The sequence below is a fragment of the Rhinopithecus roxellana genome, chromosome 5 (assembly GCF_007565055.1).
Source record: "Rhinopithecus roxellana isolate Shanxi Qingling chromosome 5, ASM756505v1, whole genome shotgun sequence".
In the NCBI taxonomy this organism is placed as follows: Eukaryota; Metazoa; Chordata; class Mammalia; order Primates; family Cercopithecidae; genus Rhinopithecus; species Rhinopithecus roxellana.
Window position 1 is genome coordinate 119443521 of NC_044553.1, and position 27767 is coordinate 119471287.

The 27767-nt window shown below is 40.1% G+C and overlaps 1 protein-coding gene across 1 annotated transcript in view; it reads left to right on the top strand.

Annotated features, from left to right (window-relative positions):
* The window catches only part of TICRR (TOPBP1 interacting checkpoint and replication regulator), a 54466-nt gene that overhangs the window by 1586 nt on the left and 25113 nt on the right, over positions 1-27767 (top strand). The window contains exons 2-13 of the mRNA XM_010378631.2: positions 5525-5804; positions 7150-7391; positions 8542-8776; positions 15123-15252; positions 17512-17651; positions 18474-18692; positions 23079-23230; positions 24384-24484; positions 25101-25194; positions 25292-25371; positions 25540-25779; positions 26585-26681. Coding sequence (XP_010376933.1) covers positions 5525-5804; positions 7150-7391; positions 8542-8776; positions 15123-15252; positions 17512-17651; positions 18474-18692; positions 23079-23230; positions 24384-24484; positions 25101-25194; positions 25292-25371; positions 25540-25779; positions 26585-26681 — 2010 coding nt within the window. The remainder of the gene's footprint in view (positions 1-5524; positions 5805-7149; positions 7392-8541; positions 8777-15122; positions 15253-17511; positions 17652-18473; positions 18693-23078; positions 23231-24383; positions 24485-25100; positions 25195-25291; positions 25372-25539; positions 25780-26584; positions 26682-27767) is intronic.

A 27767-nucleotide genomic window follows, 5' to 3' on the forward strand; every position in this document is an offset into this window, starting at 1 on the left:
CACGCCCAGCCACCCAGATGTGTATTAAACATTGTAGGTATTCAGTCAGTATTTGCTGACTAAATGAGTAAATTCTTGCAAACTTAAAGTCTTACATGGCTAATTTGGATTTTTGTTGAAGTGGTGAGGCCCCCTGCTCCTGTTAAGTGCTAGGATAGGTATATATTTTTGCCTTCATCCTTCTCCTCATTGCACTTCGTTTAGTCAACAAATGTACATTGAGAAGCCAGTAACATTGAGTGCCTACCACACTGTTTGAGCTGCTGGGGACATGGTAGCCAAAGCAGGGAACAGATTAAACAGATAAGCAAGTGACAATTTCAAATCATGCTCTGGAGAAAATAAAACGGGGTGAGAGGATGGGAGTAGGAGGAGGTGGTTATTGTATATAGGGTGATAGTCAGGGAAGGTTTTTTTTTTTTTTTTTTTTTTTTGGAGACAGTCTTGCTTTGTCACCCAGGCTGGAGTTGCAGTGGCATGATCTCGGCTTACTGCAACCTCTACCTTCTGGGTTCAAGCAATTCTCCTGCCTCAGCCTCCCAAGTAGCTGGGATTACAAGCGGGTGCCACCACACCTGGCTAATTTTTTTGGATTTTTAGTAGAGATAGGGTTTCACCATGCTGCCCACCCTGGTCTCAAACTCCTGAGCTCAGGCAATCCGCCAACCTCAGCCTCCCAAAGTGCTAGGATTACAGGCGTGAGCCACCACGCCCAGCAGGGAAGGCCTTTTTGAGCAGATAATTGAATGGTGAAGGAGGAGGAACTCAAAGGTAGGTAAAGAACATTCCAGGTGAAGAGATGAGCAGGTGTAAGGATTTCAGCTGGAAATGAACTTAGTTTGTTTCAGAAACAAAAAGGCAAGGAGTGCTGAGACCTAGTAGGCAAGGGGAGCAGTGTGAGAGGAAGTCAGAAAGCAGGAGAGGCCGACCTGTAGGGCCAAGGTCAAAAATGTGGATTTTGTTCTAATTAATTAATGAGAAGTCTTTGGAATGTGGTTTAACCAGGTGAAAGATGCCATTCTGCTTAATGGAAATACATGTCACTAACCCAGGAGTGAGTTAAATTGCAAGATTACAGATGGAAAATGAGCAAGCATTTAAATAATGATATGGTGTGTTAACATTTTCAAAGTGCCTTCACATACAAAGCCCGAAAAAGGCGTGGCAAATGCAAAATAAGGCAGCAGTGGTTTGTCAAGAAAAGGAAAGGACAAGAAGTGTTTAAGGGGATGATAAACATTTATGGGGAAAATGGAATCTTAGAAATATTAAAATTTAAGGCAGCCAGTCAAGCCTTAGACACAGTATACAATATATTGCTCAGTTTGAAACAATTCATATCGCATCAAAAACTTTCTTCTGGAATTGTATTTTGTTAAATATTGGCTAGAAATAAGTTAGATGGGGCTTAATGGGTCTTGGAGATTCTTTGTCTCGCTTTTTTTCTCTTTAATCTCTCTCTCTCTCTCTTTTTTTTTTTTTTTGAATAGCATTGAAATAAGTGGGTTGACTGGATATTTTTAAAGATCCCTTCCAGGTCTGACATACCGTCTACTGAGGGGATGGGTCTTCTCTGAGGCTTCCCTTCTTACATCTGCTGTTTCCCCTAAGAAAATGCCCATCAGATACTCTTAAACTTTTCTGGAATTTTCTTCTGCTGAAGATCTAGCATTTCCTATTCAAAAACCTGCCCAGCCATGCTGGGCAAAAGGAAGGTTTAAGCTGTGTCCTTGGGGAGTGCTCTGTGCAGGAGTGGGGAAAAGGGAAGAAGAGAAAATCCAGGTCCTGCCTTGGGGAGCGCACAGTGTGGGAAGTATAACTGGGAGAAACAGAACTTGCACTTACATTGGAGGCGGAGGGATCAAAGTGCATAAAACAGGGTATCATATTTTCTAAGACATAGGATAGAATAGAGGATAAGAGACCTCTGACACATTTTGAACTTTATGCCTTAGATTTATTCAACACATATTTGTTCCATACCTGCCAGGTATGCTAAGGAATCAAATAGATGTAGTCCCTGCTCTCTTGGAGCTTATAGTCTAGTGGACATTTACAGATCCCCAAATTTGAAACTACCACTAGCACATGTCTGTCACTTATCCTATAATATACATACGAATGAAAAATGTGACCATACTCTGTAGTATACTGTTCGTATTTTTGTTTTTGTTTTGTTTTGTTTTGTTTGAGACAGAGTCTTGCTCTGTTGTCCAGGCTGGAGTGCAATGGTACAATGTGGGCTCACTGCAACCTCTGCCTCCCGGGTTCAAGTGAGCCTCCTGCCTCAGCCTCCCGAGTAGCTGGGATTACAGGCACGTGCCACCACGTCCGGCTAATTTTTGTATTTTTAGTAGAGACAGGGTTTCACCATCTTGGTCAGGCTGATCTCGAACTCCTGACCTCAGGTGATCCACCCCACCTCGGACTCCCAAAGTGCTGGGATTACAGGCTGTTATTTTTTTTTAATCACATGTTTTGCTATGGTTTGAATATCTGTCCCCTCCAAAACTCATGGAGTAATGAGTGTCATGGGAGTGGGACTGGTGGCTTTATAAAAAGAGGAAGAAAGTGTTGAGCTCACTTGCTCAGCTCCCTCGCCATGCTTTGCCCTGTGCTGCCTTGGAATTCTGCAGAGTCCCCACCAGCAGGAAGGCCTTTGCGAAGTGCAGCCCCCTGGCCTTGGACTTCTCAGCCTCCATAACTGTAAGAAATAAATTCCTTTTCTTTACAAATTACCTAGTTTCAGCTATTCTGTTATAAGCAACATTAAACAGACTAAGGCATGCACACATTACCTTTCATAGAAACTTAATGTCCTTTTCAACACTTATTAATAATAAGTTACATCTTCACCCCCCACCCCCGCCCCCCAAGACAGAGTTTCGCTCTTGTCACCCTAGGCTGGAGTGCAGTGGTGCGATCTGGGCTCAATGCAACCTCTGCCTCCCAGGTTCAAGCGATTCTCCTGCCTCAGCCTCCCCGATAGCTGGGATTACAGGCACCAACCACCACACCCAGCTAATTTTTGTATTTTTAGTAGAGATCACCCTGTTGACTAGGCTGGTCTTGAACTCCTGACCTCAGGTGATCCATCTGCCTTGTGGATCAAAGTGAGGGGTGCTGGGATTACAGGTGTTGGCCACCACCACCAGCCATAAAGTTACATCTTAACCTTTCATTTTATTAGCAGGGTTTTTTTGTTTTCCTGGCTGGTCTTCTGGCTGAAACAATTCCAACAAAATTTTTGCGTCCCTCTGGCAGAAAATCCTAATCAGGATCTATGGCGTCTGAACTAGGTTACCATTCTCTCCATAGCAGTGAACACAGATATAGATACATGGATGGTAACAGCACATACTAATTAATTGGTTAATCTAATACAGCATTTTCCAGATTGATACGCATAACTGAAACAAAAGTTTAGATAGATTAGAAGGTAATGTGCTCCTGTACATTGTTTATCTTCGTTACATGGGATCTTTTGTTTTTTTGTGTTTAATGCTGATCATAAACCACTCAATTAATCCCTCAGAGAATCTATCAAAGTCCATCAGATGGTCATGATCCGAATTTTAAAAGCAGTCTAGGCCAGGCCTAGTGGTTCATACCGGTAACCCCAGCTTTGGAAGGCTGAGACAGGAGGATCTCTTGTACCCAGAAGTTTGAGACCAATCTGGGCAACATGGTGAGACCCCATCTCTACAAAAAATACAAAAGTTAGCCAGGTGTGGTGGCACATGCCTATACTCCCGGCCACTTACTCAGGAGGCTAGGGCGAGAAGATTGCTTGAGTCCAGAAAGTTAAGGCTACAGTGAGCCATGTTCATGCCACTGCACTCCAGCCTGGGCAACAAAGCAAGACCCTGTCTCAAAAAATAAAAATAAATGAAAGCAGTCTATTCAGAACAGTCCTGGGTTCTTGGACTGGTCCATCATTGCCTTGTTGTGACCATGGATGATACCCTGCTTGTCTTTGAACTTGACTATAATGGGAAGTTTGGGAATGACCTAGTTGACTTTCAAGACCCTTCTAGTTCTAATTCCTCACATTCACATAGCAGTTTTCTAGTTTATAATTGTTAACTGGCATGATGAGCATATTCTAAGGGGTGTGTTCCTCCTTCATATTCATAGTAACTGAATATTGTTGTTATACTGTGATGCCATGTTAAATATTTTATGTTGGTACTGTTTTATTCACCCCACCCCTCACTTCAAGATCCCAGACATGGCACATAGAGGTTGCTCAATAAAAGTTTGTTGAAAGAAGGATTGACTGAAGAGTCAGCTGTGTGTGAAGGAGTGAAGCAGGGCTTTTTACAAAGAAAGCAGGATTTGAGCCAGATACAGAAGTGTAATAACCATTCAGTTGGTGAAGAAGGAAGGGGAGGCACAGGAAATATAAATCAGCAAAAACAGGGAAGCCTTAAAATATGGCATGTTCAGGAAATAGCAAATGGTTCAGTATGTCTAGAAGGAGAGGGAATGGATGAGGGGTAGAAGATAATGTGTACCAAAAGGTGGTTTAGGGTTGGATTGTGAAGGGCTTTGTGATTATGCTGAAGAGTTACTTTATTCTGGAGGCAGTGGGAAGCTTTTCAGAATTTCAGAGAAGTAGCATGATCAGAGAAGTGATTTGGAAGAATACTTAGAGCACCATGGAGGAACGATTAGAGGCAGAGCACAGACTTTACAGACTATGGTAAGGGTTAGGGCAAAAGACGCGATGAGGCCTCAGTTTGTCTGGCCTCTGCACAGGCCTGTGGGTGGGCAAGTCAGAGCGATGGCCACCATCTGGGGAGGTGCTCCTGCCTCACTCCCATGACACCTGGCCATTATTGTGTTGTGCTGTATAGGACATAATTATTTTTATTAATAGGCCGGGCACATTGGCTCACGCCTGTAGTCCTAGAACTTTGGGAGGCTGAGGCAGGCAGATCACTTGAGGTCAGGAGTTTCGAGACCAGCCTGACCAACATGGTGAAACCCCATCTCTACTAAAAATACAACAATTAGGCGAGCACGGTGGCACATTTCTGTAATCCCAGATACTTGGGAGGCTGAGACAAGAGAATCGCTTGAACCTGAGAGATGGAGGTTCCAGTGAGCCGAGATCATGCCACTGCACTCCAGCCTGGGTGACAGATCAAGACTCTGACTCAAAAAAAAAAAAAAAGGTTATTTTTATTAAAGTATAATGATTCTATGTTCCTTCTAACATTTTATAATCTATACCCAGTGATTTGTGAAACTTCTTTTTGTTCCTTGACAAAAAATGTAAATGAGGTACTATTGTTACTAAATGAATGCTTTCTCAAAGGCATAGTAGGTAGTAATTTGTTCTGGGGCTGCACAGTAGCTTGATGCTGACCATTATTTCTGTTTAGCTCAGCAAATACATTGGTTGTGTAATTCGACCCTTTAATATTGGTTTCAACTTTACTTTCTCCTGATTTCCTTTACTTTTATTTATGAATGCCTAATTTGTAGTAACCTAAGGTTGTTTGTCATTTTATTTGAGATGTGGGAATCCCCAGACCACCTTGGATACTGGACTGTTTGTGAACTGCTCCACCATGGAGGTGGCGCTGTCTTGCCATCTGAATCTTTCAGCTGGGATTTTGCTAAAGCTGGGGAAATGCTGCTCAGGAGTGAAATAAAGCTGTCAAGTGAACCTCATCTCTCTCCATGGATTTCAATGCTGCCAACTGATGCCACTTTAAACCGTTTGCTCTATAATTCTCCTGAGTATGAGGCCTTGTTTCCACGGATGGAAGGAATGTTATTTCTCCCTGTTGAAGGTAAGCAAATAATATTTTAAGGTTTTTTTTGTAAATCTCAGTTACATTAATTTTTTCAAAGAAGCTTTTTAACTTCTTTGGCATTTCTCACAGCCCAGGCACTCAATGAATGCTTGTCATGAAAGAATTAAAAGACATTAAGGCAAAATCAGAGATACTGTAGGAAAGATTTGAACTCTAATTCAGTACAACTGCCAGCCTGTGTACAAAAAAAACAAGTGAATGATTGATTTAAAAGTTTACCAGCTATTCCCAAAGCAGGGTAATATTATTCAGGTGCCCAAGCACATGGGTATAATATTTTATTGCCTCGTAGAGGAGATTGATAAATTGAAGACCACAGAGAAACAATGGTCAACTAAAAGAAGAAATAAATTAGTCTACAGAAACCCAGAATGATGTCTGTTACCAGGAAAAGCAAACATGTTGGAATCTTCATTAAATTTGTTTCACCTTAGATTTCCTATATAGTAAATCTCATTTCTGAATACACTGTATAGTCACAGAAATAATACTGCATAGAGATATATACATAAAACTGTGTTGTACATTATGTGCAGTTTAAGGAATTTTCAAGAGTAGTTTTGTTTATGTAATTTCATTACACAGTCTTTAGAATTTAACCTCCTCATGAGATACGATGCATTGTACTTTATGGATTTAAGAAGTGGTATCTTCTTTCTCATAAGTAGTAAACATTGCTTGAACACTTATTTCTTTTCTTTCTTTCCTTTTCTTTTGTTTTTTTTTTTTTTAAGACAAGGTCTTGCTGTATCACCCAGGCTGGAGTGCAGTGGTACGATCATAGCTCCGATCGCGGCTCACTGCAGCCTTGACCTCCTGGGCTCAAGGGATCCTCCCACCTCAGCCTCCCAAGTAGCTGGGACTACAGGCATGAGCCACCACACCTGGCTCATTTTTGTATTTTTTGTAGAGATGGGGTTTCGCCATGTTGCCCAGGCTGGTCTTTAACTCATTGACCTCAAGTGATCCTCTGGCCTTGGCCTCCCAAAGTGCCGAGATTACAGGCATGAGCCACCATGCCTGGCCTTCAATACTTATTTCTAAGTCATAATTTCTGAGAAGTTCTGCCATTACATATTGCCTTTGTAATTCCATTTGTTTATAGCTTTTTCTATAGAGCTAAATGAACTTGCTATGATGGTGTGGCAGTAGAATAAGGGTTGAAGTGTTCAACTAAGTGACAGTATCTCAACTGGCAACTTGATTTTGTTCTTATTGTTAATAAATCTCTTTTTAGTATGTATTCCTTATATTTGAATTTTAATCTTTTTTCTTTTTAATTTTAATTTGGCATTCTGGTCTAATTAATCTTTATTTCTAGCAGGCAAAGAGATTCAAGAAACATGGACAGTCACCCTAGAGCCCTTGGCCATGCATCAGAGACATTTTCAGAAACCAGTCAGAATTTTTCTAAAAGGCTCTGTGGCCCAGTGGTCTCTCCCAACGAGCAGCACTTTGGGCACCGACAGCTGGATGCTACAAAGTCCAGAGGAGAGCACAGCAACTCAAAGGCTGTTATTTCAGCAGCTGGTAAGCAGGCTGACTGCTGAAGAGTTACACCTGGTAGGTATCCTCCACACGGGAAGTTATTCTTGTCTAACAACATACTGGTAAAGTGAAATAAGTGTGTTTATAAATGCCTTACACAATATAGTCTTAGTAAAACTGATTATGCTTTTGCAAATAATATTGTCGACATTATAGTATCATGACAGCAATGTTCATTAGATAAGAAATAACTTATAAAATTGCATGTATCAAGAATCCAATTAAGTTAAATTATATTCACATAGGGAAGAAGGCAGTTGGCCAGATGGAGTGCTTATGTTAGGGTAGTAATGTGATGAGTGATTTCTCATTATTTTTTAAGTATTCTGTTATATATATACTACTTTTATATAAGTATTTAAGAAAAAGCTGCTACACAGTAAAATTAGGTATAATAGTATAATAGTTGTGTAACTATATACAATGTAATATAATTGTCTGTGTAACTCAGTAGTTGGACAGTAGTTACACAAATGTAGAAATGTCTTCTGAAAAGGAACATATACATATCCAGATTTGATATAACGGTGATTATTATTTTTAAACTACCAGCAAATTCCTTACCTTACTTTGTCTTTTGCCTTCATACTCTCAGGAGGGGTCTTTTTTCTGGTTCCCATTGTAAAATATTCTGGAGAAAAATAGGGTAGTCTTTGGACAGATGCTGTTCTAAGAGTTGTGTGCTCTGAGGAAAAGAGCACTGGGTTTGGGAGTCAGTCATCTGGATTAGGTCTCAGCTCTGCTGCCTACTGTATGTTCTGGATAAATCTCTCAAGTGGTATTTCTGCCTCATGGTTAAGTACATGGGTTTCAAAGTCACATATGCTTGGCATCTTAAGTAGGTGGCTTTAACAGGTTACTTCTGCCTCAGCCTCAATCCCTCCTTTATAAAATGGGGATAATAATTATTTTACCTCAGGGCGATTGTGAGGATTCAGTGAGCACATGGTAAATACCTCGTAAATATTCCTGGTAATGTCAGGTTTTACTTATTTGTAAGTAGAAATATTAGGACTCTACCTCTAATAATTATCAAATCTATCTTTTTCATAGTTTTCGCGTTAATAATCATTGGGAAAATGGTTATTCTGTCTTTTAGTACACTACATTCTTCTTTAGGCATATTGACAATAATATTCTCAACTAATTAGAACTTCTCACATAGGTTGCTGATGTGGACCCTGGTGAAGGCTGGCCCCCCATCACTGGAGTTATTTCCCCGCTCTCTGCCAATGCTACAATCCTCACTGTGTTCCACACCAAGGAGGCTGAATTTCAACGACATGTTCTCCAAACAGCTGTGACTGACAGCCCCCGGGACACAGCTTCCCTTTTCTCAGATGTTGTGGATGGTATATTGAATCAGACTCATGATTCACTTGCAGATACTGCTTCTGCTGGTAAGCTCCTAAACCAGTAACTAACATAGTCTAGGGTGGTTTGCAGTCTTTTCCAGCATCGGGACTTTTTCACTGTGCAGTTAGTAGAACCCCAATATGTTATAACACAGATAAAAGAAAGCTACAATACTTCAGGCAGTTTAAATCATTATTGTTTATAGAATTCCGTAAGTACTTCTGAGGAGGCTGCAGGTTCCATGAAACCAGTCTGAAATCGAAGTCATGGTTTTTAATATATTTAATAAATACTGTGTATAAAACTGTAGTGATTCGATCTACCCTGCATTGCACTGTTACTACTAGCATTGCAACTAAATGCATTGTTACTACTAAATCTACCTAGCATAAATAAGGTTTGTATCATATTAGTATTACAAACTTTATTTATGCTAGGTAGATTTAAATGTCAACTTGATATTTCTTTAATTCATTCATTTATTCAACAGATTTGAGTACCTGCTGTATGTCAGGCACTGTTTGAGGTACTGGGACTATATTAGAGAACAATATGGACAAAGATATCTTCCCATGGAGCTGACCATCTAGTCAGGGGAGACAAAACAGTAAGTCAGGAAAATTACGGTTTATTCTAAAGAGACAAAAGTTATAGTAGTAAAGCAGGAACAAAGGAATGGGGTGTGTTAGGGTAGGGAGGGTTGCAATTTTAAGTAGGGTGGTCAGGGAAGGCCTTGCTGAAAAAATAATATTTGAGCAAAGGCATGAAGGAAGTGACGGCAAGGAGTTGCTGGTAGAGGCAATAGCGAGTGCCAAGGCTCAGAAGGGTGTTAGAGGAGTTGCAGGGAAGCCTGTGGCTGCGGTGAAAGGAGCAAGAAGAGAGTAGGAGGGGGTGAGGTCAGAGAGCTAGCAGCAGACCAAACTGGGCAGGGCTTTACAGGTACTGAAAAGACTTTGGCCTCTACTATGAGTGAGAGAGGAAGCCTTTAGGGATTTTCTGCAGTGACACCATCTGACTTATGTTTTCATAGCATTACTCTGGCTGCCATATTGAGGCAAGTCAGAAATGTTGCAATAATCCAGGCAAGAGATGGTGGGAAATGCAGATAGTTGTAAGTAGTTGTAGCTCTTGGATATATTTTGAAGGTAAAGCTAACAAAATTTGCTGTTAGATTTAATGTGTAGAGTGAGCTATAGGGAAATTGAAAATGACTCCAGAGACTTTTGGCCTAAGTGACTGGTAGAAAGCAGTTTCCTTCTGAGATGGGGAAGGCTGTGGGAGAACCAGGGGCTGGGGTGGTGAGGACTGGAGGGTTTGTTTTGGGCATAGTAAGTCTGAGTTGTTCATTAAACATCCATACATGGTACTGAGTAGGCATCAACTATGCATGTTTGTGTTTGGGAGATTTGTTTGGATTAGAGATGATGGGAGTCATCACTGATGTTTAAAGCCATGAGATGGGTTAAGATCACCATGGGGGTGGGCGTAGATGGGAAAGAGAAGGGGACTAAGGACTAACCCCTGCATCCCAATGTTAAGCAGTCTGGGGGATGAGGAGAGAGAAACCAGCAAAGGAGACAAAAGGGGAACAGTCACTGAGGTAAAGAAAACCCAGATTGTGGTACCCTGGAAGCCAAGTGAAGAGAGGAAGTGCTTGACTGGGTTATTTACTACAGATAGGCCAAGGAAGATGAAAGCTGGGAGCTGACATTCAACTGAGCAGTGTGGATGCTCATGATACCATCACAACGTGATGGTTGTGATACCAGTTTTGGTGGAATTGTGAGGGTAGAAATGTGAGTAGGAATAGGTTCAGGAGAGACTGTGAAAAAAGGAAAACAGCAAGTGCAGACAATTTTTTGGAGTAGTTTTGATCTAAAAGATATTAGAGTAGTGAAAACAATGGCTAGAGAGGGAAGAAGGTTCAAGGTTTTTGGTTTTGATTTTTAGAAATAATAATAGCCTGCTTCCATGCTGATGAGATAATATGGTAAAAATTAATGCAGGGGATAGAGAGAATTGTTGGTTAGAGGGCTTTGAGGAAGTGCAAGTGGAGGGGTTGGTCTTGGGAACAAGCACAGTTCATCTGTGACAACTGGGGGAAGGCAAAAATACAAGGGCTGGGATGCCGAGGTGAGTGATGTTGGTGTGAGTGTACGGGGTTCTCTTCTGATTGCTTCAGGTTTTTTAGTGAGTTAGGAAGTGACATCATCAGCTGAAAATGAAGACTTAAGGAGATGCTGGAGGCTGAGGAAAGAGGGGAGGAGGAAGCGGCTGGTGAGAGGGTGAAGATAGCAGGAAGGTGGAGGAAGGTAAAGTGAGATCCATTTATGGGCTTGCCTTCCTCCAACCACATTCACCAGCTGGCACAGCTGCAGAGTAGGCAGGGAGCTGGATTAACCAGGGTTGGGATTTTCCCAAATGAGGGCGGTAAAGCTAGAGAGGGGTCAGGGATTCAAAGGTGTGAACAGGAAGAGATTATAGGATTTGTCCATGGAACAAGGCAGGGTAAGAAGGAAAGTGAGGACAACAAGGACAGGCGATCAGATCAGTGGGTTGTAGGGGTCTCAGGATTTCTGGAGCCAATGTGCTCAAAGGAGAGAGTTAAAAAAATAGATGGAGGTGGTCAGAGTGGGGTGCTTGAGATCATAGACAGTGGTGACCAGGAGGAGAGAGTGACTGAAGGAGGGCAACGCACTGGGGCACCAGAAGCGAGGAATTCAAGGGGACAAAGGCCAGAGTGTTGGTAGCATCAAATGTGTGTATTGAAATTATCCAGAGTTAAGACTGAATAGTACTGGAGAGACTGATGGTGGTCAGTCGGGAGCTAACAGTCTTTGAGGAGTAAGGGGGAATGATCCAGGCTTATTAGATGACTATGAGAGTATAGGCTTTGATGTGAGACTCAAAGCTGGGTTTTTGTCATTATTTTCAGCAGGTAGAGGGAAAATGATCTGGAAGAGGCAAGGAGGATACCAGTCCACCTCAGGGCCAAGTGGAAGAAGAGCTTGGCGGGGGAGCAGTCAGCTCTCTCCAGCGCTGCAGGGGAAGCAGTGTGTTCAGGGCAGGAGAAGATGGAATTGAGGATATAGGGGATTTTGCTGATGAGGGTCAGTGAGTTCCAGAGGACAGGGTGGGAGGATTTTATGTGTGGAAGGACTGGGCCATGGTGACAGGATGGGAGACGGAAGGAGCAGTGAGGAGATTCCAGTGGGCAGACTGGAGTGACCTGGGGGTCTAGGACTTCGCATAATGGGAAAAAGCAGCTATCAAGGGGATCATGAGATTAATTCCTGGTGGTTTCAATGCAGCTAATGGTGCTGAACCTGTGAGTTTGGAGGGTAAGAAGGGTGGGTGGCCCACCCACACTCCTGCCCATGTAGGCGTGGAGACTACAAGGAGGGCATCTAACGCCAAGGGCCTAAGGCTCCCTCCAAAGCCCTTCCTGGGAGGCCAGTGGAGGGTGGCCTTGTTTTTAGTGTGGGGCTCCTGCTTGGCATTTGCTGGAAGAGGTGCAGGTAACTCTGTGAGGGGCACTCTGTCTCCATGCATAGGGAGGCTTGAGACTTGGAGGCCTGAGGCAAGTATTTCTAGCCTTTCTGCCATAATCCAGCATACAATGACTTGAGAAGAAACTATCAGGTCATATTTATTCTCATAGACCTTTACTGCCCTTGTCTGAATTTTGTAATATAACAGCAGATGCAATTATAGGCGTTTATGCTGTCATGTGATGTGAAGTTTCTTTTGCTTGTTTAAAAAATTCTACAAAATCTTACACTAAAAATAATAGCTTTGGGAAAACTACAGTTGGGGCAGACTTCTCAAAATCTTTGGTATTGATAAAAACTAAGGCAATCCTGGGTGTGGGGACACATGCCTGTAATCCCAGCTCCTCGGGAGGCTGAAGCAGGAAGATTGCTTGAGCCCAGGAGTCCAAGACCAGCCAGGCAACATAGCAAGACCTTGTCTCAATTAAAAACAAAAAAAAAAGTGCAATCCTAGTAAAAATTATAGTTTGATTAAAAGACACATTAAATTCATAATAAGTAAACTCCATAACAAATATACCTTATCCCTTAAAAGAAAGGTGAAGATGGCATGATGGAAGGGTTGAGGCTGTGGTATTATGGAGACAGGGGTCAATGACAACGATAGGGAACTACATCATGAGCACTTCCACGAAAGTGCATGTGGCCAAACAGCCGAGGAGAAGAATATGGGTTGAAAGGGCATAGTCGGCCGGGCACGGTGGCTGGTGCCTGTAATCCCAGCACTTTGGGAGGCTGAGGCGGGCGGATCACGAGGTCAGGAGATGGAGACCATCCTGGCTAACATGGTGAAACCCCGTCTCTACTAAAAATACAAAAAATTAGCCGGGCGTGGGGGCGGGCACCTGTAGTCCCGCTACTCTGGAGGCTGAGGCAGGAGAATGGCGTGAACCCGGGAGGCGGAGCTTGCAGTGAGCCAAGATCGCACCACTGCACTCCAGCCTGGGCGACAGTGAGACTCCGTCTCAAAAAAAAAAAAAAAGAGAGAAAGGGTGTAGTTTACAGCACTGTACTCCTCTGGCTGTTTGTATTTAGTTGTGTTTGTGCACTTTGAATTCAGCTGCTGCTACTTGGTGGTATAAAATATAGCACATTAGGAATGATCACATAACCAAAGCAACATAATACTTTGTACTAATGTCACTACCTTACTTATCAATTGTGTGTAGGCTATTTGTAGAAAGTTTTTTATTGTAGAACAGACTGTATCTTAACTATGTGTATAGCCTTGGAAGCAGCTCAGAAAACTGTATTTTGGAATTTGGTAAAGGAAGAACTGCAGTATTTTACCAGTACTCTGCTGTAGCATGGTCCACAGTTTCTTCCAGGTTATAAATCAGTGTGCCGGCTTATTGTCCAGTCTCCCCACCGTGCTCCATCTGGGTGAGATCCTATTCCTGCATTAGAACCTAGCCCAAATACTGCATTCTCCATGAGACCTTCCTTGCCCATCTAGACAGAGTTAGCATATGCTAACATTTATGCATATCTCCATGACTTCACAAGAGTGGACCTACTCTTCCTATACTGGGAGCTCCTTTGGAAGTAGGCATTGTATTTATCTCTGAATTCTCTCACTGAAAGAAGGCCTAAAACTTGGTTGTCTCAATAAGTTTGAATACATTTTAAGTATTCAGATTTTTTTCCCCAAGACTTCATTAATGTCTAACATTTTATTTGTCTGGGGTCTTAGATGGACCTCTCAGAATTACAGAGTTCACTGAAATTTCTGTTACTGTTCCCCCAACCACCTCCTCCATCAGGCTTATTTTAAGAGAGCCTTCTACCCTTATATTCCCCAACACAGAGCCATATCTTCCTATTTCCAACTTACCTACTCAGTGCAGCAGAATTGTGATATTCTGCAGTTTTGTTACTGTATTTTTATTCTTGTACAAAGCCATTTTTTTTTTTTTTTTTGAGACTGAGTCTCGCTCTTTGCCCAGGCTGGAGTGCAGTGGCGTGATCTTGGCTCACCGCAACCTCTGCCTCCCGGTCAAGCTTCTCCTGCCTCAGCCTCCCGAATAGCTGGGAATACAGGCACCCACCACCATGCCTGGCTAATTTTTGTACTTTTAGTAGAGACGAGGCTTTGCCATGTTGGCCAAGCTGGTCTCAAACGCCTGACCTCAGGTGATCCACCCACCTCGGCCTCCCAAAGTGCTGGGATTACAGGCGTGAGCCACTGTGCCCAACTGTACAAAGCTATTTTTAAGAACAGGACTAGGCGCGGTGGCTCAGGCCTATAATTCCAGCACTTTGGGAGGTCAAGGCAGGTGGATCACCTGAGGTCAGGAGTTTGAGACCAACTTGACCAACATGGAGAAACCCCATCTTTACTAAAAGTACAAAATTAGCTGGGTGTGGTGGCATATGTCTGTAATCCCAGCTACTCAGGAGGCTAAGGCAGGAGAATTGCCTGAACCCAGGAGGTGGAGGTTGCGGCTCGTGAGCCGAGATCATGCCATTGCACTCCAGCCTGGGCAAGAGTGAAACTCTGTTTCAAAAAAATAAATAAATAAATAGAAGAACAATATATATTTTTAACCTGGTTAGAGGAACATTTCAGAAATAAGATGAGAGGATTATGGCCAGTAATAACAAAAGATTTTAAATTGTGTCTGTACTTTTTTCAGTAGCATTTTTTATTTACCATGTAGGTCTGTAGCAGTTTGTGGTGCCGGAGAACAAATGGTAGCCGGAGAACAAATGTTAACCATGCACTTTGTATGTCCTTTGGAGGGATGCAGTCAGTCCAGGGGAAGAGCAAGTGCTTAGAATTCTCTGCTTTGGTTCTCATGCGGTTTCCTCTCCTGCCTCTGTTCCTTTGCTACAATAGCTTCTCCTGTTCCAGAGTGGGCCCAGCAGGAACTTGGCCACACCACTCCCTGGAGTCCAGCTGTTGTGGAAAAGTGGTTTCCTTTCTGTAACATCAGTGGTGCCAGTTCCAATTTGATGGAGTCATTTGGGTAAAACTTTTTTATATCTCTGAGTATTAATTATTAAAATCAATCTTCAGTTATCTGCATTTGTTTCTTAACAGGCCACATTCTCTGAGTACAGTCTAATAATATTAAAAACTAATTGCAAAAATAAAATACTCTCATACTTAGTATATATTGTGAGAGTATGTTAGATAATATGTTAACAATATATAAACATATACATGCTAAAAATTCTTTAAAATTTACCAAAGTAATTCGTCAAGTTAAATAAAAATACTCCCTTATATTATGGAAGTGAGAAAATATTTATAACTAAGTATCAACGCAAATAGAAAACAGCAAATTTGAATAATGCAGCTGAATTTATACTTAAAGAACTATTTGCAGACTATTTTTGTAAAGAAAAAGGTTAGTAACCAATTACTAAGAATCCAACATGAGAAGTAAACAAGAGAGTAACCTCCACCCTACAAAAGAAGGAAAGCAATGAAGATAAGAACAGAAATCAATTAAATAGAAAACAAATAAATGTAAGTGATCAAGAGAAACAAAAGATGGTTCTTTGAAAAGCCAAATAAAATAATCTATAGCAAGATCAAGCAATTAAAAGACAAACAATATTAGAAATGTAAATGATATGGCAGAAATTCAACCTATTATTAAGAGGTATGGTTGACGTTTATTTTCTCCACACAGATACCCATTCAATTGTTCCAACACCATTTGCTAAAAGACTATCTTTTCCCACTAATTACCATGGCACCTTATCAAAAATCAGCTGGCCACCTTTGTGCAGATTGATTTCTAGACAGAATACAGTCCAGAAACTATGTTAATACCAAATTATCTTCAATATTGCATTATAGCAATACCATATACTGTAGTTTTATAGCACCAGTCACTAAATCAGGTAGTATAAGTCCTCTAAACTTTGGTGTTTTTTTTAGAATTTTTTTTGGCTATTTTAGATACTTCGCATTTTCATATAAACTTCAGAACCAGCTTGTCAGTTTCCACGCACACACAAGTCTGTTGAAACTCTAGGAGTGCACTGAATCGTAGATAAATCTGGAAAGAACTGACATCTTAACAATGTTGAGTCATCCGATCCATGAACATGGTGCAGCTATCCATTTATTTAGGTCTCTCTTTAATCTCCCTCAGTGTTTTGTAGTTTTTAATGTACAAATGTGGCCCAAGGTTTTTTTTTTTAATTATCTCTAAGTATTGTTATGAGGTGCAAATATTGAAGTGTTTGAAGATAGTATGATTATCTTTATAGAAAATCCAGGCCCAGCATGGTGGCTCACACCTGCAACCCCAGTACTTTGGGAAGCCAAGGCCAGCAGACATTTGAGGCCTGAGGTTCAAGACCAGCCTGACCAACATGGTGAAACCCCGTCTCTACTAAAAATACAAAAAAATTAGCCCGGCATGGTGCCACATGTCTGTAATCCCAGCTACTTGGGAGGCTGAGGCACAAGATTCACTTGAATCCAGGAGGTGGAGGTTGCAGCGAGCCAAGATTGCGCCACTGCACTCCAAGATGGGCGACAGAGCACCAGCACACTTAGGGAGGATTAACCTGCTTCATACTGACTGTATGCATGAAACCGATAGACCCAGCACGTATTCCACCCTGTAATATCTGTTCAACTAATGTCACCGTAACTTTCTTCCACTTTTTAATCAGATATATCAGATAATGGAAGGTATTAAAATACAAATAACACATTTTGAATGTTGTGCATTTTCATAATTTCATTAATGACGTATTTAGCTCTAGGTGGAAAAGCATTTAATAACTAATCACCCCTCCTGCCTGCCCTACTTCCTCCTCTTCTCATCAGTCCCAAATTAGTTTATTACAATGTGAAAGAATTATTCGAAGTCATTGCAATACTTCCTACAATGTATTAACATCATTTTTTACTTTGATATATGGAAACTGAGTAAAAAATAACTATGGAAGCCTGAAGTGAAACAGTTGCCATAATTAGACTTGTACCCTAATGCATGAAGAATCCTATTAATAAAAGTCAATATTATATGTAATAGTTAATGGTTTTGTGAACAAGACAGCTTTGGATCCTGCATTCGTTCAAATCAAAAATGAGAGGAGAGACATTTTCTCTCCTAAGAAAATATATTTTTGAAGGCATCTTGTGGGGACATCTTTTGGTTAGCTTTTTAGAGGATAGTGGGTATTTCAGTGTTGTTTATTTCTAAAGCATTTTGCAAAATTAGAATTTTGGTTTTATTCTAGACATCTTTACTTTACAGGTCATTACAGGTTGCCTCAGCTAATAAGGAAGAGTCTTCCAAAACTGAAGGTGAATTAACACATTGCCTTGCCGAGCTCTACCAGAGAAAATCTCGTGAAGAATCCACCATAACTCATCAAGAAGACAGCAAAAAGAAACGTATGCACCTAGAAGGGCTGTTTCTTAAGGCATTGTTTTTTGAGACTACATTTTAAAAGATTGGCATTTCCTGAAATGAGGTTGAAATGGTAACTAAATAAAGAAGGGCAAATTTTTATAATGAAATTTTAAAATAATTACATTAGTTCAATAGTGATTTTTAAAAAATCACCCAGTCTTATCTAACGAATAAACCATCTTCATTTTTAATTATGATAGAAATTCAAATGTAACTTTGTGTTCTGCTTATAAGTATTTTTTCTTTGCTACCTTGCCTTTTTAGATATTATTCCACCTCATTAACTAAATTTACAAAATTCTCATGTTGAACATTTAGATTGCTTTCAGTTTTCATCATTATAAATAATACTGTAGTATACATTATGCATGTAATTTGTTTTTTAAGTAATTACCTTAGCAGCAGTTTCCAGGAACCAGTTACTGTGTCAGGGTATGAAAACTGGCACTTTATGTAGATTGCTAAATTGTCATTCAGAAAAGTTTCATCACCATTTTTGGTGGCCATTGGGTAACAACAAAATAAGTCTGTTTGGCATTTGCCTTATGGGAAAACCATCCATTGAGATGTTTAGTTCCAATCCAATCACATAGAGATGTTTAGTTCCTAAACTTTGGTTAAAAGAAAGGTTCTCTTTCTACTCTGTGTGTGGGCAGAAAGAGATGCAAGTATTGCCTAATTCAAATCATTTTGGAGGGATATGCTTCATTTTGATATTCTTTCACAGTAATCTGAATTAAAGTAGTTCTTGATTCCACAGAAGTGGAAGGCAATTTACTTTCCCTCCTCTGATGTTTTGGTAGGAGGTGTCCCTCGTACTCCAGTGAGACAGAAGATGAATACCATGTGCCGTTCCTTAAAGATGTTGAATGTTGCAAGGCTGAATGTGAAGGCCCAGAAGTTACATCCAGATGGCAGTCCGGATGTGGCTGGGGAGAAAGGAACCCAAAAGATACCCAGTGGGAGAACAGTAGATAAATTGGAAGATAGAGGAAGAACACTAAGAAGTTCTAAACCTAAAGGTATTCCTCTTAGTCTATAATTTACTCTTTTATACCTTCTTTTTTAAAAATAAATTTTAATTATACCCTTAGTTTATTGACTATCTGCTACATGCCCAAAAAGGCGTTATGGTGAATACAGTAAATAATAAGATAATGTCCTATTCTTAGATTTATGATCTAGCTACAAAGATAAAACAAATGAACTAATAAACAAATATACATATATATGTGTGTATATATATATGTGTGTGTGTGTGTGTGTGTATATATATATATATATATATATATATATATAAAATGAACTAATAGAACTAATAAGACAGCCAAAAGTCTAAAACAGAAAATATAAGCCCATTTGGGAAGTAAAGTCTAGACTAGGAGTTCAGACAGGGAAGATAAGGGCTAGATAAGCTGTGGAGGCTTCTAGGAACCACTGGAGTCCAAGTTAGACTTCCAAGAATGGGCAGAGTTAGAAGACAGAAAGATAAAAGAGCATTCCAGGTGGAGAATTAGCATAAGCAAAGTCACAAAGAAGAAGGCCTATGGCTTGGGCATAGGACAAATGGTTAAAGAAGTTTTACATTTGTGAATAAAGGGAGAAGAAAAAGGGTTTATGAGTAATCTAGGGCTAGGTTATTGACATCTTTCAAAGGTGGGAATAATTTAATCCAGCAGCTTCTATTTTCCTATTTTTTTCTTTCCTTTTTAAAAAAAATAATAAATTGAATTGTGCTGTGTTTTGATGTCATCTCTGAGTTCTTTTGAAAATTCTGGAGTGGGTTGGGCACAATGGCTTACACCTGTAATCCCAGCACTTTGGGAGGCTGAGGCAGGCAGATCACAAGGTCAGGAGTTCGAGACCAGCCTGGCCAATTTGGTGAAACTCTGTCTCTACTGGAAATACAAAAATTAGCCAGGCGTGGTGGTGCGCACCTGTAGTCCCAGCTACTCAGAAGGCTGAGGCAAGCAAATCGCTTGAACCTGGGAGGCGGAGGTTGTGGTGAGCCGAGATTGCGCCACTGCACTCCAGCCTGAGAGACAGAGCAAGACTCTGTCTCAAAAGAAAAAAGAAAGAAAGAAAGAAAATTCTGGAGTGTAAGTTTTATGCTCCTTTAAAGATTTTTTTTTTTTTTTCATGTGGAATGTGAGAGCCGTAGATGATAATCAGTTTGAATGAGACAGAACACCTTTAGTGGGCTAGTAAAAGTGTGTGAAATGTGGTTGATACATGCAAGGGAAGGCAGAAACAACAGTACTGAAGACAGTGTGGCGGGAACTTAATTTCTGGACTAGATTTTGTCCAGAAATAGACCTGCACAATAGTGGGCAAATGATTTTTGATAAAGATGCCCCAGTACTTCCGTGAGAAAGAGATAATCTTTTCAATAAATGATGCTGGAACAACTAGATACCTTTATGGAAACAAATTAGACCTTACTTTTAATAGTATTTTGAATTCCTGCTATTTTATGTCTAATATTTATGCCTTCTGTCTCTCTCTCTTTAATTGCTCAATCTTGCTATAGAATTTTGTTTTATTTCGCTTTTTTTTTTTTTGTTTTTTGAGACAGAGTTTTGCTCTTTTTGCCCAGGCTGGAGTGCAATGGCACGATCTTGGCTCACTGCAACCTCTTCCTCCCGGGTTCAAGTGATTCTCCTGTCTCAGCCTCCCTAGTAGCTGGGATTACAGGAGCATGCCACCACACCCAGCTAATTTTTGTATTTTTAGAAGAGATGGGGTTTTATTATATTGGTCAGGCTGGTCTCGAACTCCTAACAGGTGATCAGCCAGCCTCGGCCTCCTAAAGTGCTGGGATTGATTATAAGTGTGAGCCACCGTGCCCGGCATTATTTGGCTTTTCAAAGAACCATCTTTTGTTTCTGTCGATTGCTGTTGTTGCGTTGTCTATTCATTTCTGTTCTTTATGATTACCTTTCTGCCTTTATTTTTGGGGTTTACTCTCTCATAGTACTTAATGTGTTGGACCCTTAGCTAGTTAATTGTTTTTAATTTATCTGCTTTACAAAAATAATCACTTAAGTCTAAAGTCTGTACATTTTCTCTTTAAGTATAACTAACTAACTGCATTATATATTTGCTATTTTCTATTTTCATTGATACTTATTTATAAGTATTTTCTGACATCCATAATATTAGGGAGTGTTTTATAATTAGCTTTGAAATTTTTGGACTGTGCTCAATGTGGTCTGTAAGATTGATTCTTTAATATTTGCTGAAACTGACCTAATGTGTGGTCAAGTTTTGTTAATATTCTATGTGCACTTGAAAATAATGTGTATTCTCTAGTTGTTGAATATCTGGTTTTATACACGTCTGTACATCAAATTTATTAATGTTTGAATATACAACATTTTTAGTAATTTTTTTCTGCTGCTTTTATCTATTACTAAGATGATTGTATTAGTCTTCCACTATTATATTGTCTTTGCTCCTTTGTCAAAGATCAGTTGAGGCCAGGTGCAGTGACTCATGCTTGTAATCCCAGCACGTTGGGAGGCCAAGAGGGACAGATCACCTAAGGTCAGGAGTTTGAGATTAGCCTGGCCAACATGGTGAAACCCCGTCTCTACTAAAAATACAAAAATCAGCCAGGCATGGTGGCAGGCGGCTATAATCCCAGCTACTTGGGGTTACTGAGGCATGAGAATTGCTTGATCCCAGGAGACAGAGGTTGCAGTGAGCTGAGATTGCGCCCCTGCACTCCAGCCTGGGTGACAGAGCAAGACTCTGTCTCCAAAAAAAAAAAAAAAAATCAGTTTACTATATTTATGTAGGTCTATTTCCAGGCTCTCCTGTTACATTGATCTCTCTATTCTTTTGCTAATACCACACAAACTGTCTTGATTACTGTAGCTTTATAGTAAGTCCTGAAGTTTGGTACTATCAGTCCTCAAACTTTGTTTTTCTCCTTCAATATTGAGTTAGTTATTCTGGATCTTTCACCTCTTCATATAAACTTTAGAATCAGTTTGTCAATATGCAGAAAATAACTAATTTGATAGGGATTGCATAGAATCTATAAATCAAATTGGGAATCTGAAATCTTGACAGTATTGAGTCTTTCTTGCTGTGAATATGGAATATCTCTCCACTTATTTAGTTCTTTGATTTCGTTCACAGAATTTTGTGGTTTTCCCTATATAGACCTTATACAAATTTTGTTAGATTTAATACCTGGGTATTTCATATTTAGGGGGGGTGCTAATTTAAATGGTAATATGTTTTTAATTTTAAATTCTGCTTGTATATTGCTGGTATATGGGAAAGCAATGGACTTTTATGTATTAATCTTGTATCCTGCAAATTTGCTATAATCACTTGTTAGTTCCAGGAGTTTTGTTGTTTGTTCTTTCAGGTTTTCTAATCATGTCATATCACCAAAGACAGTTTTATTTCTTCCTACTTTTAAATTTTTTGTTTGTTTGTTTGTTTTGAGATGGAGTTTCGTTCTTGTTGCCCAGGCTGGAGTGCAATGGTGCTATCTCGGCTCACTGCAACCTCTGCCTCCCGGGTTCAAGGGATTCTCCTGTCTCAGCCTCCTGAGTAGCTGGGATTATAGGCGCGCACCACTACACCCGGGTAATTTTTGGTATTTTTAGTAGAGAAGGGGTTTCACCATGTTGGCCAGACAGGTCTTGAACTCCTGACCTCAGGTGATTCGGCTGCCTCGGCCTCCCAAACTGCTGGGATTACAGTCATGAGCCACCGCGCCTGGCCTCCTTCCTTTAAATTTTTAACACTTACCCTTGGTATACAGAGCCTTGAAATTAATCACTTGGCTGGGCATGGTGGCTCATGCCTGTAATCCCAGCACTTTGGGAGGCCAAGGCGGGCAGATGGCTTGAGTTCAGGAGTTCAAGACCAGCCTGGGCAACATGGTGAAACCCTGTCTTTACCAAAAATACAGAAAATTAGCTAGGTGTGATGGCACATGCTTGTGGTCCCAGCTACTCTAGAGGCTGAGGTGGGAAGATCACTTGAGCCTGCCTGGGAGGCGGAAGTTGTAGTGAGCCGAGATTGTGTCATTGCACTCTAGGCTGGGTGACAGAGTGAGACCTTGTCTCAAATAAAATAAAATTTAAATTAAGTTAATCACTTGTCTTTGTACTTTCTCAATCTCTGGACTATTGACATTTTAGAGCAGATAATTCTTTGTTGTGGGGCTGTCCTATGCATTGTAGGATGTTTAGCAGCATCCCTGGCTTCTACATACTAGATGCCAGCAGCCACCCTCGCCCCCACTGCCATCAGTCTTGACAATCCAGACATAGCCAAATGTTCCCTGCAAGGAAATATTTTCCCCAGTGGATAACTACTGGCCTAAATAATACAAGGACTTGAGCAAGATATGATTAATCCATTTTATGTTATTTTTTTCACAGATTTTAAAACCGAGGAAGAGCTACTATCATATATACGTGAAAATTACCAAAAGACTGTGGCCACAGGAGAAATCATGTTGAATGCATGTGCTCGAAACATGATCTCAACCATTAAAATGTTCCTAAAATCAAAAGGCACCAAGGAATTAGAAGTAAGAGAATCCGGATATTGTTTGTCATAGATGTAGTGGTTGGTTGGTTATTGGTGGATTTGGTTAATGTGTTGCAAAATGTCTGTTATGCCATGCGTGATTCAAAAATGGTAAGATGAGTAAGGGAGTAAGTACAATTCCAGATCTCAGAAGGTGGATATGGTGAACTGGTAAGGCAAAAATCAAAGAGATGGGGTGAGCGGGGATAATTACATATAATTCTCTCCTAATGAAAAGCCTTTCCTCATGTGAGCTATATGTTAGCTGCATGATTAAGCCAGTGGTTTTTAACCCTGGCTATAGTTTAGAATCACCTACAACATTTAAAAAATAAGTGTATGCTGACTGGCCACAGTGGCTCACGCCTGTAATCCCAGCACTTTGAGAGGCCAGCGTGGGCAGATCACGAGGTCGGGAGTTTGACACCAGCCTGGCCAACGTGGTGAAACCCCTTCTCTACTAAAAATACAAAAATTACCTGGATGTGGTGGTAAGCACCTGTAATCCCAGCTACTTGGGAGGCTGAGGCAGGAGAATCGTTTTAATCTGGGAGGTGGAGGTTGCAGTGAGACAAGATCGTGCCATTGCACTCCAGCCTGGGCGACAGGGCGAGACTCCATCAAAAAAATAATAATAATAAAATAAATAAATAAATAAAATATATAGAATATAGATAGATATAGATGCCTTGCTCTCTCCAGACGAGCTGAAACAGATCTCTGGGGTTGGTACTTTTAAAAAGCCCCCTGAATAATTCTTAGGCACTGGGAGTGTTGCAAACCACTATTTTAGACCGTGTTGTTGTTTTATTCATGTTCAGTGGCCACCACAGAGCTCCTTCTCTAAAGCAAACAGGAGGATTTGTTTATAATACTTAGGTTTCTTAATCACTGCTTTGTGGAACATTTCTTTTAAGACACTTTATTTAGGGCAGGCTTGTTTTATCCATGCCCGCTTGCTCTCAAAAGAACTTTTTTACCATGTTCTTTTTAAAGATAGAAGAAGATTCATGTCACTTTTTCATTCAAATGAAAGAATAGAGAAGTTTATAAGGGAATGTATTTCCCTTCTTAGGGCTTTAGTCAACTCTGAAAGAAATTAGAAATAATGACAAGTAACACTATTCTCCTATGTAATAATTTTGTATTTTTAGGTGAACTGCCTGAATCAAGTGAAAAGTAATCTCTTAAAAACTAGCAAAAGTCTTCGACAGAATCTAGGAAAAAAACTGGATAAGGAAGACAAAGTTAGAGAGTAAGTAACTACCGTTTTTTAAAAATCATCTCTCCAAAACAAAGCTGTGAGATTAGCTTGTATCAGTTTAAAATAGATTGTTTGTGACACGGTGGCTCATGCCTGTAATCCTAGCACCTTGGGAAGCCAAAGCAGGAGGATTGCTTGAAGCCAGGAATTTGAGGCCATCCTGGGCAATATAGTGAGACCGTGTCTCTACCAAAAAAAATTTTTTAATTAGGTGAGCATGGTGGTGTATACCTGTAGCCCTAGCTACTTGGGAGGCTAAAGCTGGAGGATTGTTTGAGCCCAGGAGTTCAAGACTACTGTGAGCTATGATGACAGTACTGCACTCTAGCCTGGGCAACAGAGCAAGACCCTGTCACAGAAAAAAAGAAAAAAAAAAAAAAGATTACCAATTGCATGAAGATGTTTTTGTAGCCAATTCTTTTTGATGTTATAATATGCAGCTTGAATCACCTATTTATCTAATAACTATATCAGTTTTTAGAAAAGGCACTGGCTTTTCTCCTTTTTGATTGTTGTTTCCTATATAAATAGATCTATGCTTAAGGAAGGAGCTTTTCGTTTAGTGATATCCAAAGTAGATATGACCAAGTTTTTTTTTTCTCTCAAGGTGCCAGCTTCAGGTATTTCTTCGTTTGGAGATGTGTCTGCAATGCCCTTCAATAAATGAAAGTACAGATGATATGGAACAAGTAGTGGAGGAGGCAAGTATATAGCTTCGTGCCATTGAAATAAGCCCTGGATGCTTTCAGCTTCCCTGCAGAGGGCATCTATCTAATAATGTTCTAAAATCTCCTTCAGGTGACAGATTTCCTGCGCATGGTGTGTTTAACTGAGGATTCAGCGTACCTAGCTGAGTTTCTGGAGGAAATTTTGAGATTGTAAGTTTGATGATTACTAACTTAACTTTAAAATTGTTTTGTCAATACCTACATATGGTGTTGTCTCTGAATTTTGGAGTTGTAAGGACTACTTCTTAGGCTGGGTGAGGGAGGGAATAGAGAGGGTAAGATGGTAACTGTTCCATATTCAATCAATCTATTCCGCAGGTATATTGACTCTATCCCAAAGACACTTGGAAGTCTTTACAACAGCCTAGGGTTTGTGATTCCTCAGAAGCTGGCTGGTGTCCTTCCTACAGATTTTTTCAGTGACGACTCTATGACACAAGAGAACAAATCACCACTTCTTTCTGTGCCTTTTTTGTCAAGTGCTCGTAGATCAGTGTCAGGCAGCCCTGAATCTGATGAACTGGAGGAACTTCGTACCAGATCAGCCAAGAAGAGAAGGTAAGAGCCCAAAGAATCAAAGGAATTATTTGCACTGTTATAGTTCTGATAAAAGATGTGTTTCAACCACAGTCCAGTCATCTTTGTCCATATAATTTGTTGAACTAATAGCTGCCCTTATGTCTGACCAACTATATAGAAACCAACTATTAGAGCTCATAATAGGAGCATCTGACAATCTTTATATTATCTAGGAAATACATAGTCATGTTTTGCTTAACAACAGGGATACATCCTGATAAATGCGTTGTTAGGCAATTTTCGTTGTACTAACATCAGAGTGTGCCTACCAAAACCTAGATAGTATATGTTTTTTCGTATGGAAAAGCTAATGTTCCAGCATTGTTACTGAAGAGCAGTCATTTCCCCTACTTGATCTGTAATGCCAATATCAAGTGTCATATATTAGGTTTCTGTATAGGCTCCATTATAACCTATGGGACCTTTGTCATACATGCAGTTCGTCATTTAAGGAAACATTGCGTGACTGTATAGTGTTTATTTCGTATTTCACAAAGCCTTCTTTACTGTCCACAGGAGGTCTCCAGGAACTAGGCCTTTTATGAAATAAGCTTAGAGTTTCAGCTTTTTAAATTTCCCTTGATGCTTTTCATTGTTCATAACTAGTTGAATTTGTTACTTTTGAAAATTCTGGGGTGACTTGTTTTATTATAAATCCAGAACAACCTTAAGATAACTGGCTTTTATTTAAACCATATTTTATTTCACTTAGACTCTAGTTCCATTTGAATTTAACCATATATAACCTCTATCTAGATGTATTGACTATTTCTATTTTTAAAAGGAAAAATGCATTAATAAGACATAAAAGCATTGCTGAGGTTTCACAGAATCTTCGACAAATTGAAATTCCTAAAGTGTCAAAGAGAGCTACGAAAAAGGTAAGTAATCCTTCCAGTTTGAGATGACACAGTAAATAAGAATAAAAAGGCAGTGTCCCTACTTTTAGGAAAATGAACTTTGGAGGATACAGAAATAATATTAAATATTTTTATGAATGTGTATAAAACTATAATCCAAGGAATAAGAAAATATAAACTTGTTAAGAGATTAACAGTTTTACTGAAGAGTGTGATAGTTAGAGGTAATGTGAGGAAAAATGGCGAGTAAATGTTAGGAATGAATTAATTCAAAATCTTTAATGTAGATAAGAAAACTCATAAAACAATAACTAAAATAAGCAAAGCGGTCGCTGGAAGAGAATATACAATCGTAATAGGACTTTGGTTGCATACCAGAAGGTGCTTTTCAATATGTTATGTTTTACTTCAATAACAAATTTAGGCCAGGCACAGGGGCTCACACCTATAATCCCAGCACTTTGGGAGTCAGAGGAGGGAGGATACTTTGACACCAAGAGTTTGAGACCAGCCTGGACAACATAGCGAGACCTTGTCTACAAAAAATAAAATTAAAAAAAATTAGCCAGGCATGGTGGCACATGCCTATAGGCCCAGCTATTCAGGAGTCTGAAGCAGGGAGATCGCTTGAGCCCAGGAGGTCAAGGCTGCAATGAACTATGATCGTGCCACTGCACTGCAGCCTGGGTGACGGAGCAAGACTTCATCTCTTTTAAGTGAATGAATGAATGAATGAATAGCAAGTTTTTTGGAAAAGAAGTTGATGACGGTCATGGAGCTAGGAGGTAGAGTAGTCCCCCCTTATCTGCAGAAGATATGTTCCAAGACCCCTAGTGGATGCCTGAAACCACAGGTAGTACTGAACCCTATATATAGTACTGTTTTTTCCTATGCATGCATAAGTTCAATTTATAAATTAGGCACAGTAAGAGATTAACAACAACAATAATAAAATAGAACAATTATAACAGTATAATATAATAAAAGTTATGTGAATGTGGTCTCCCTCTCAAAATATCTTAATTGTACTATATTCACCCATTTTGGGGCCATGGGAAACTGAAACCGTGGAAAGTGAAATCACAGATAACAGGGTACTATTGTTGT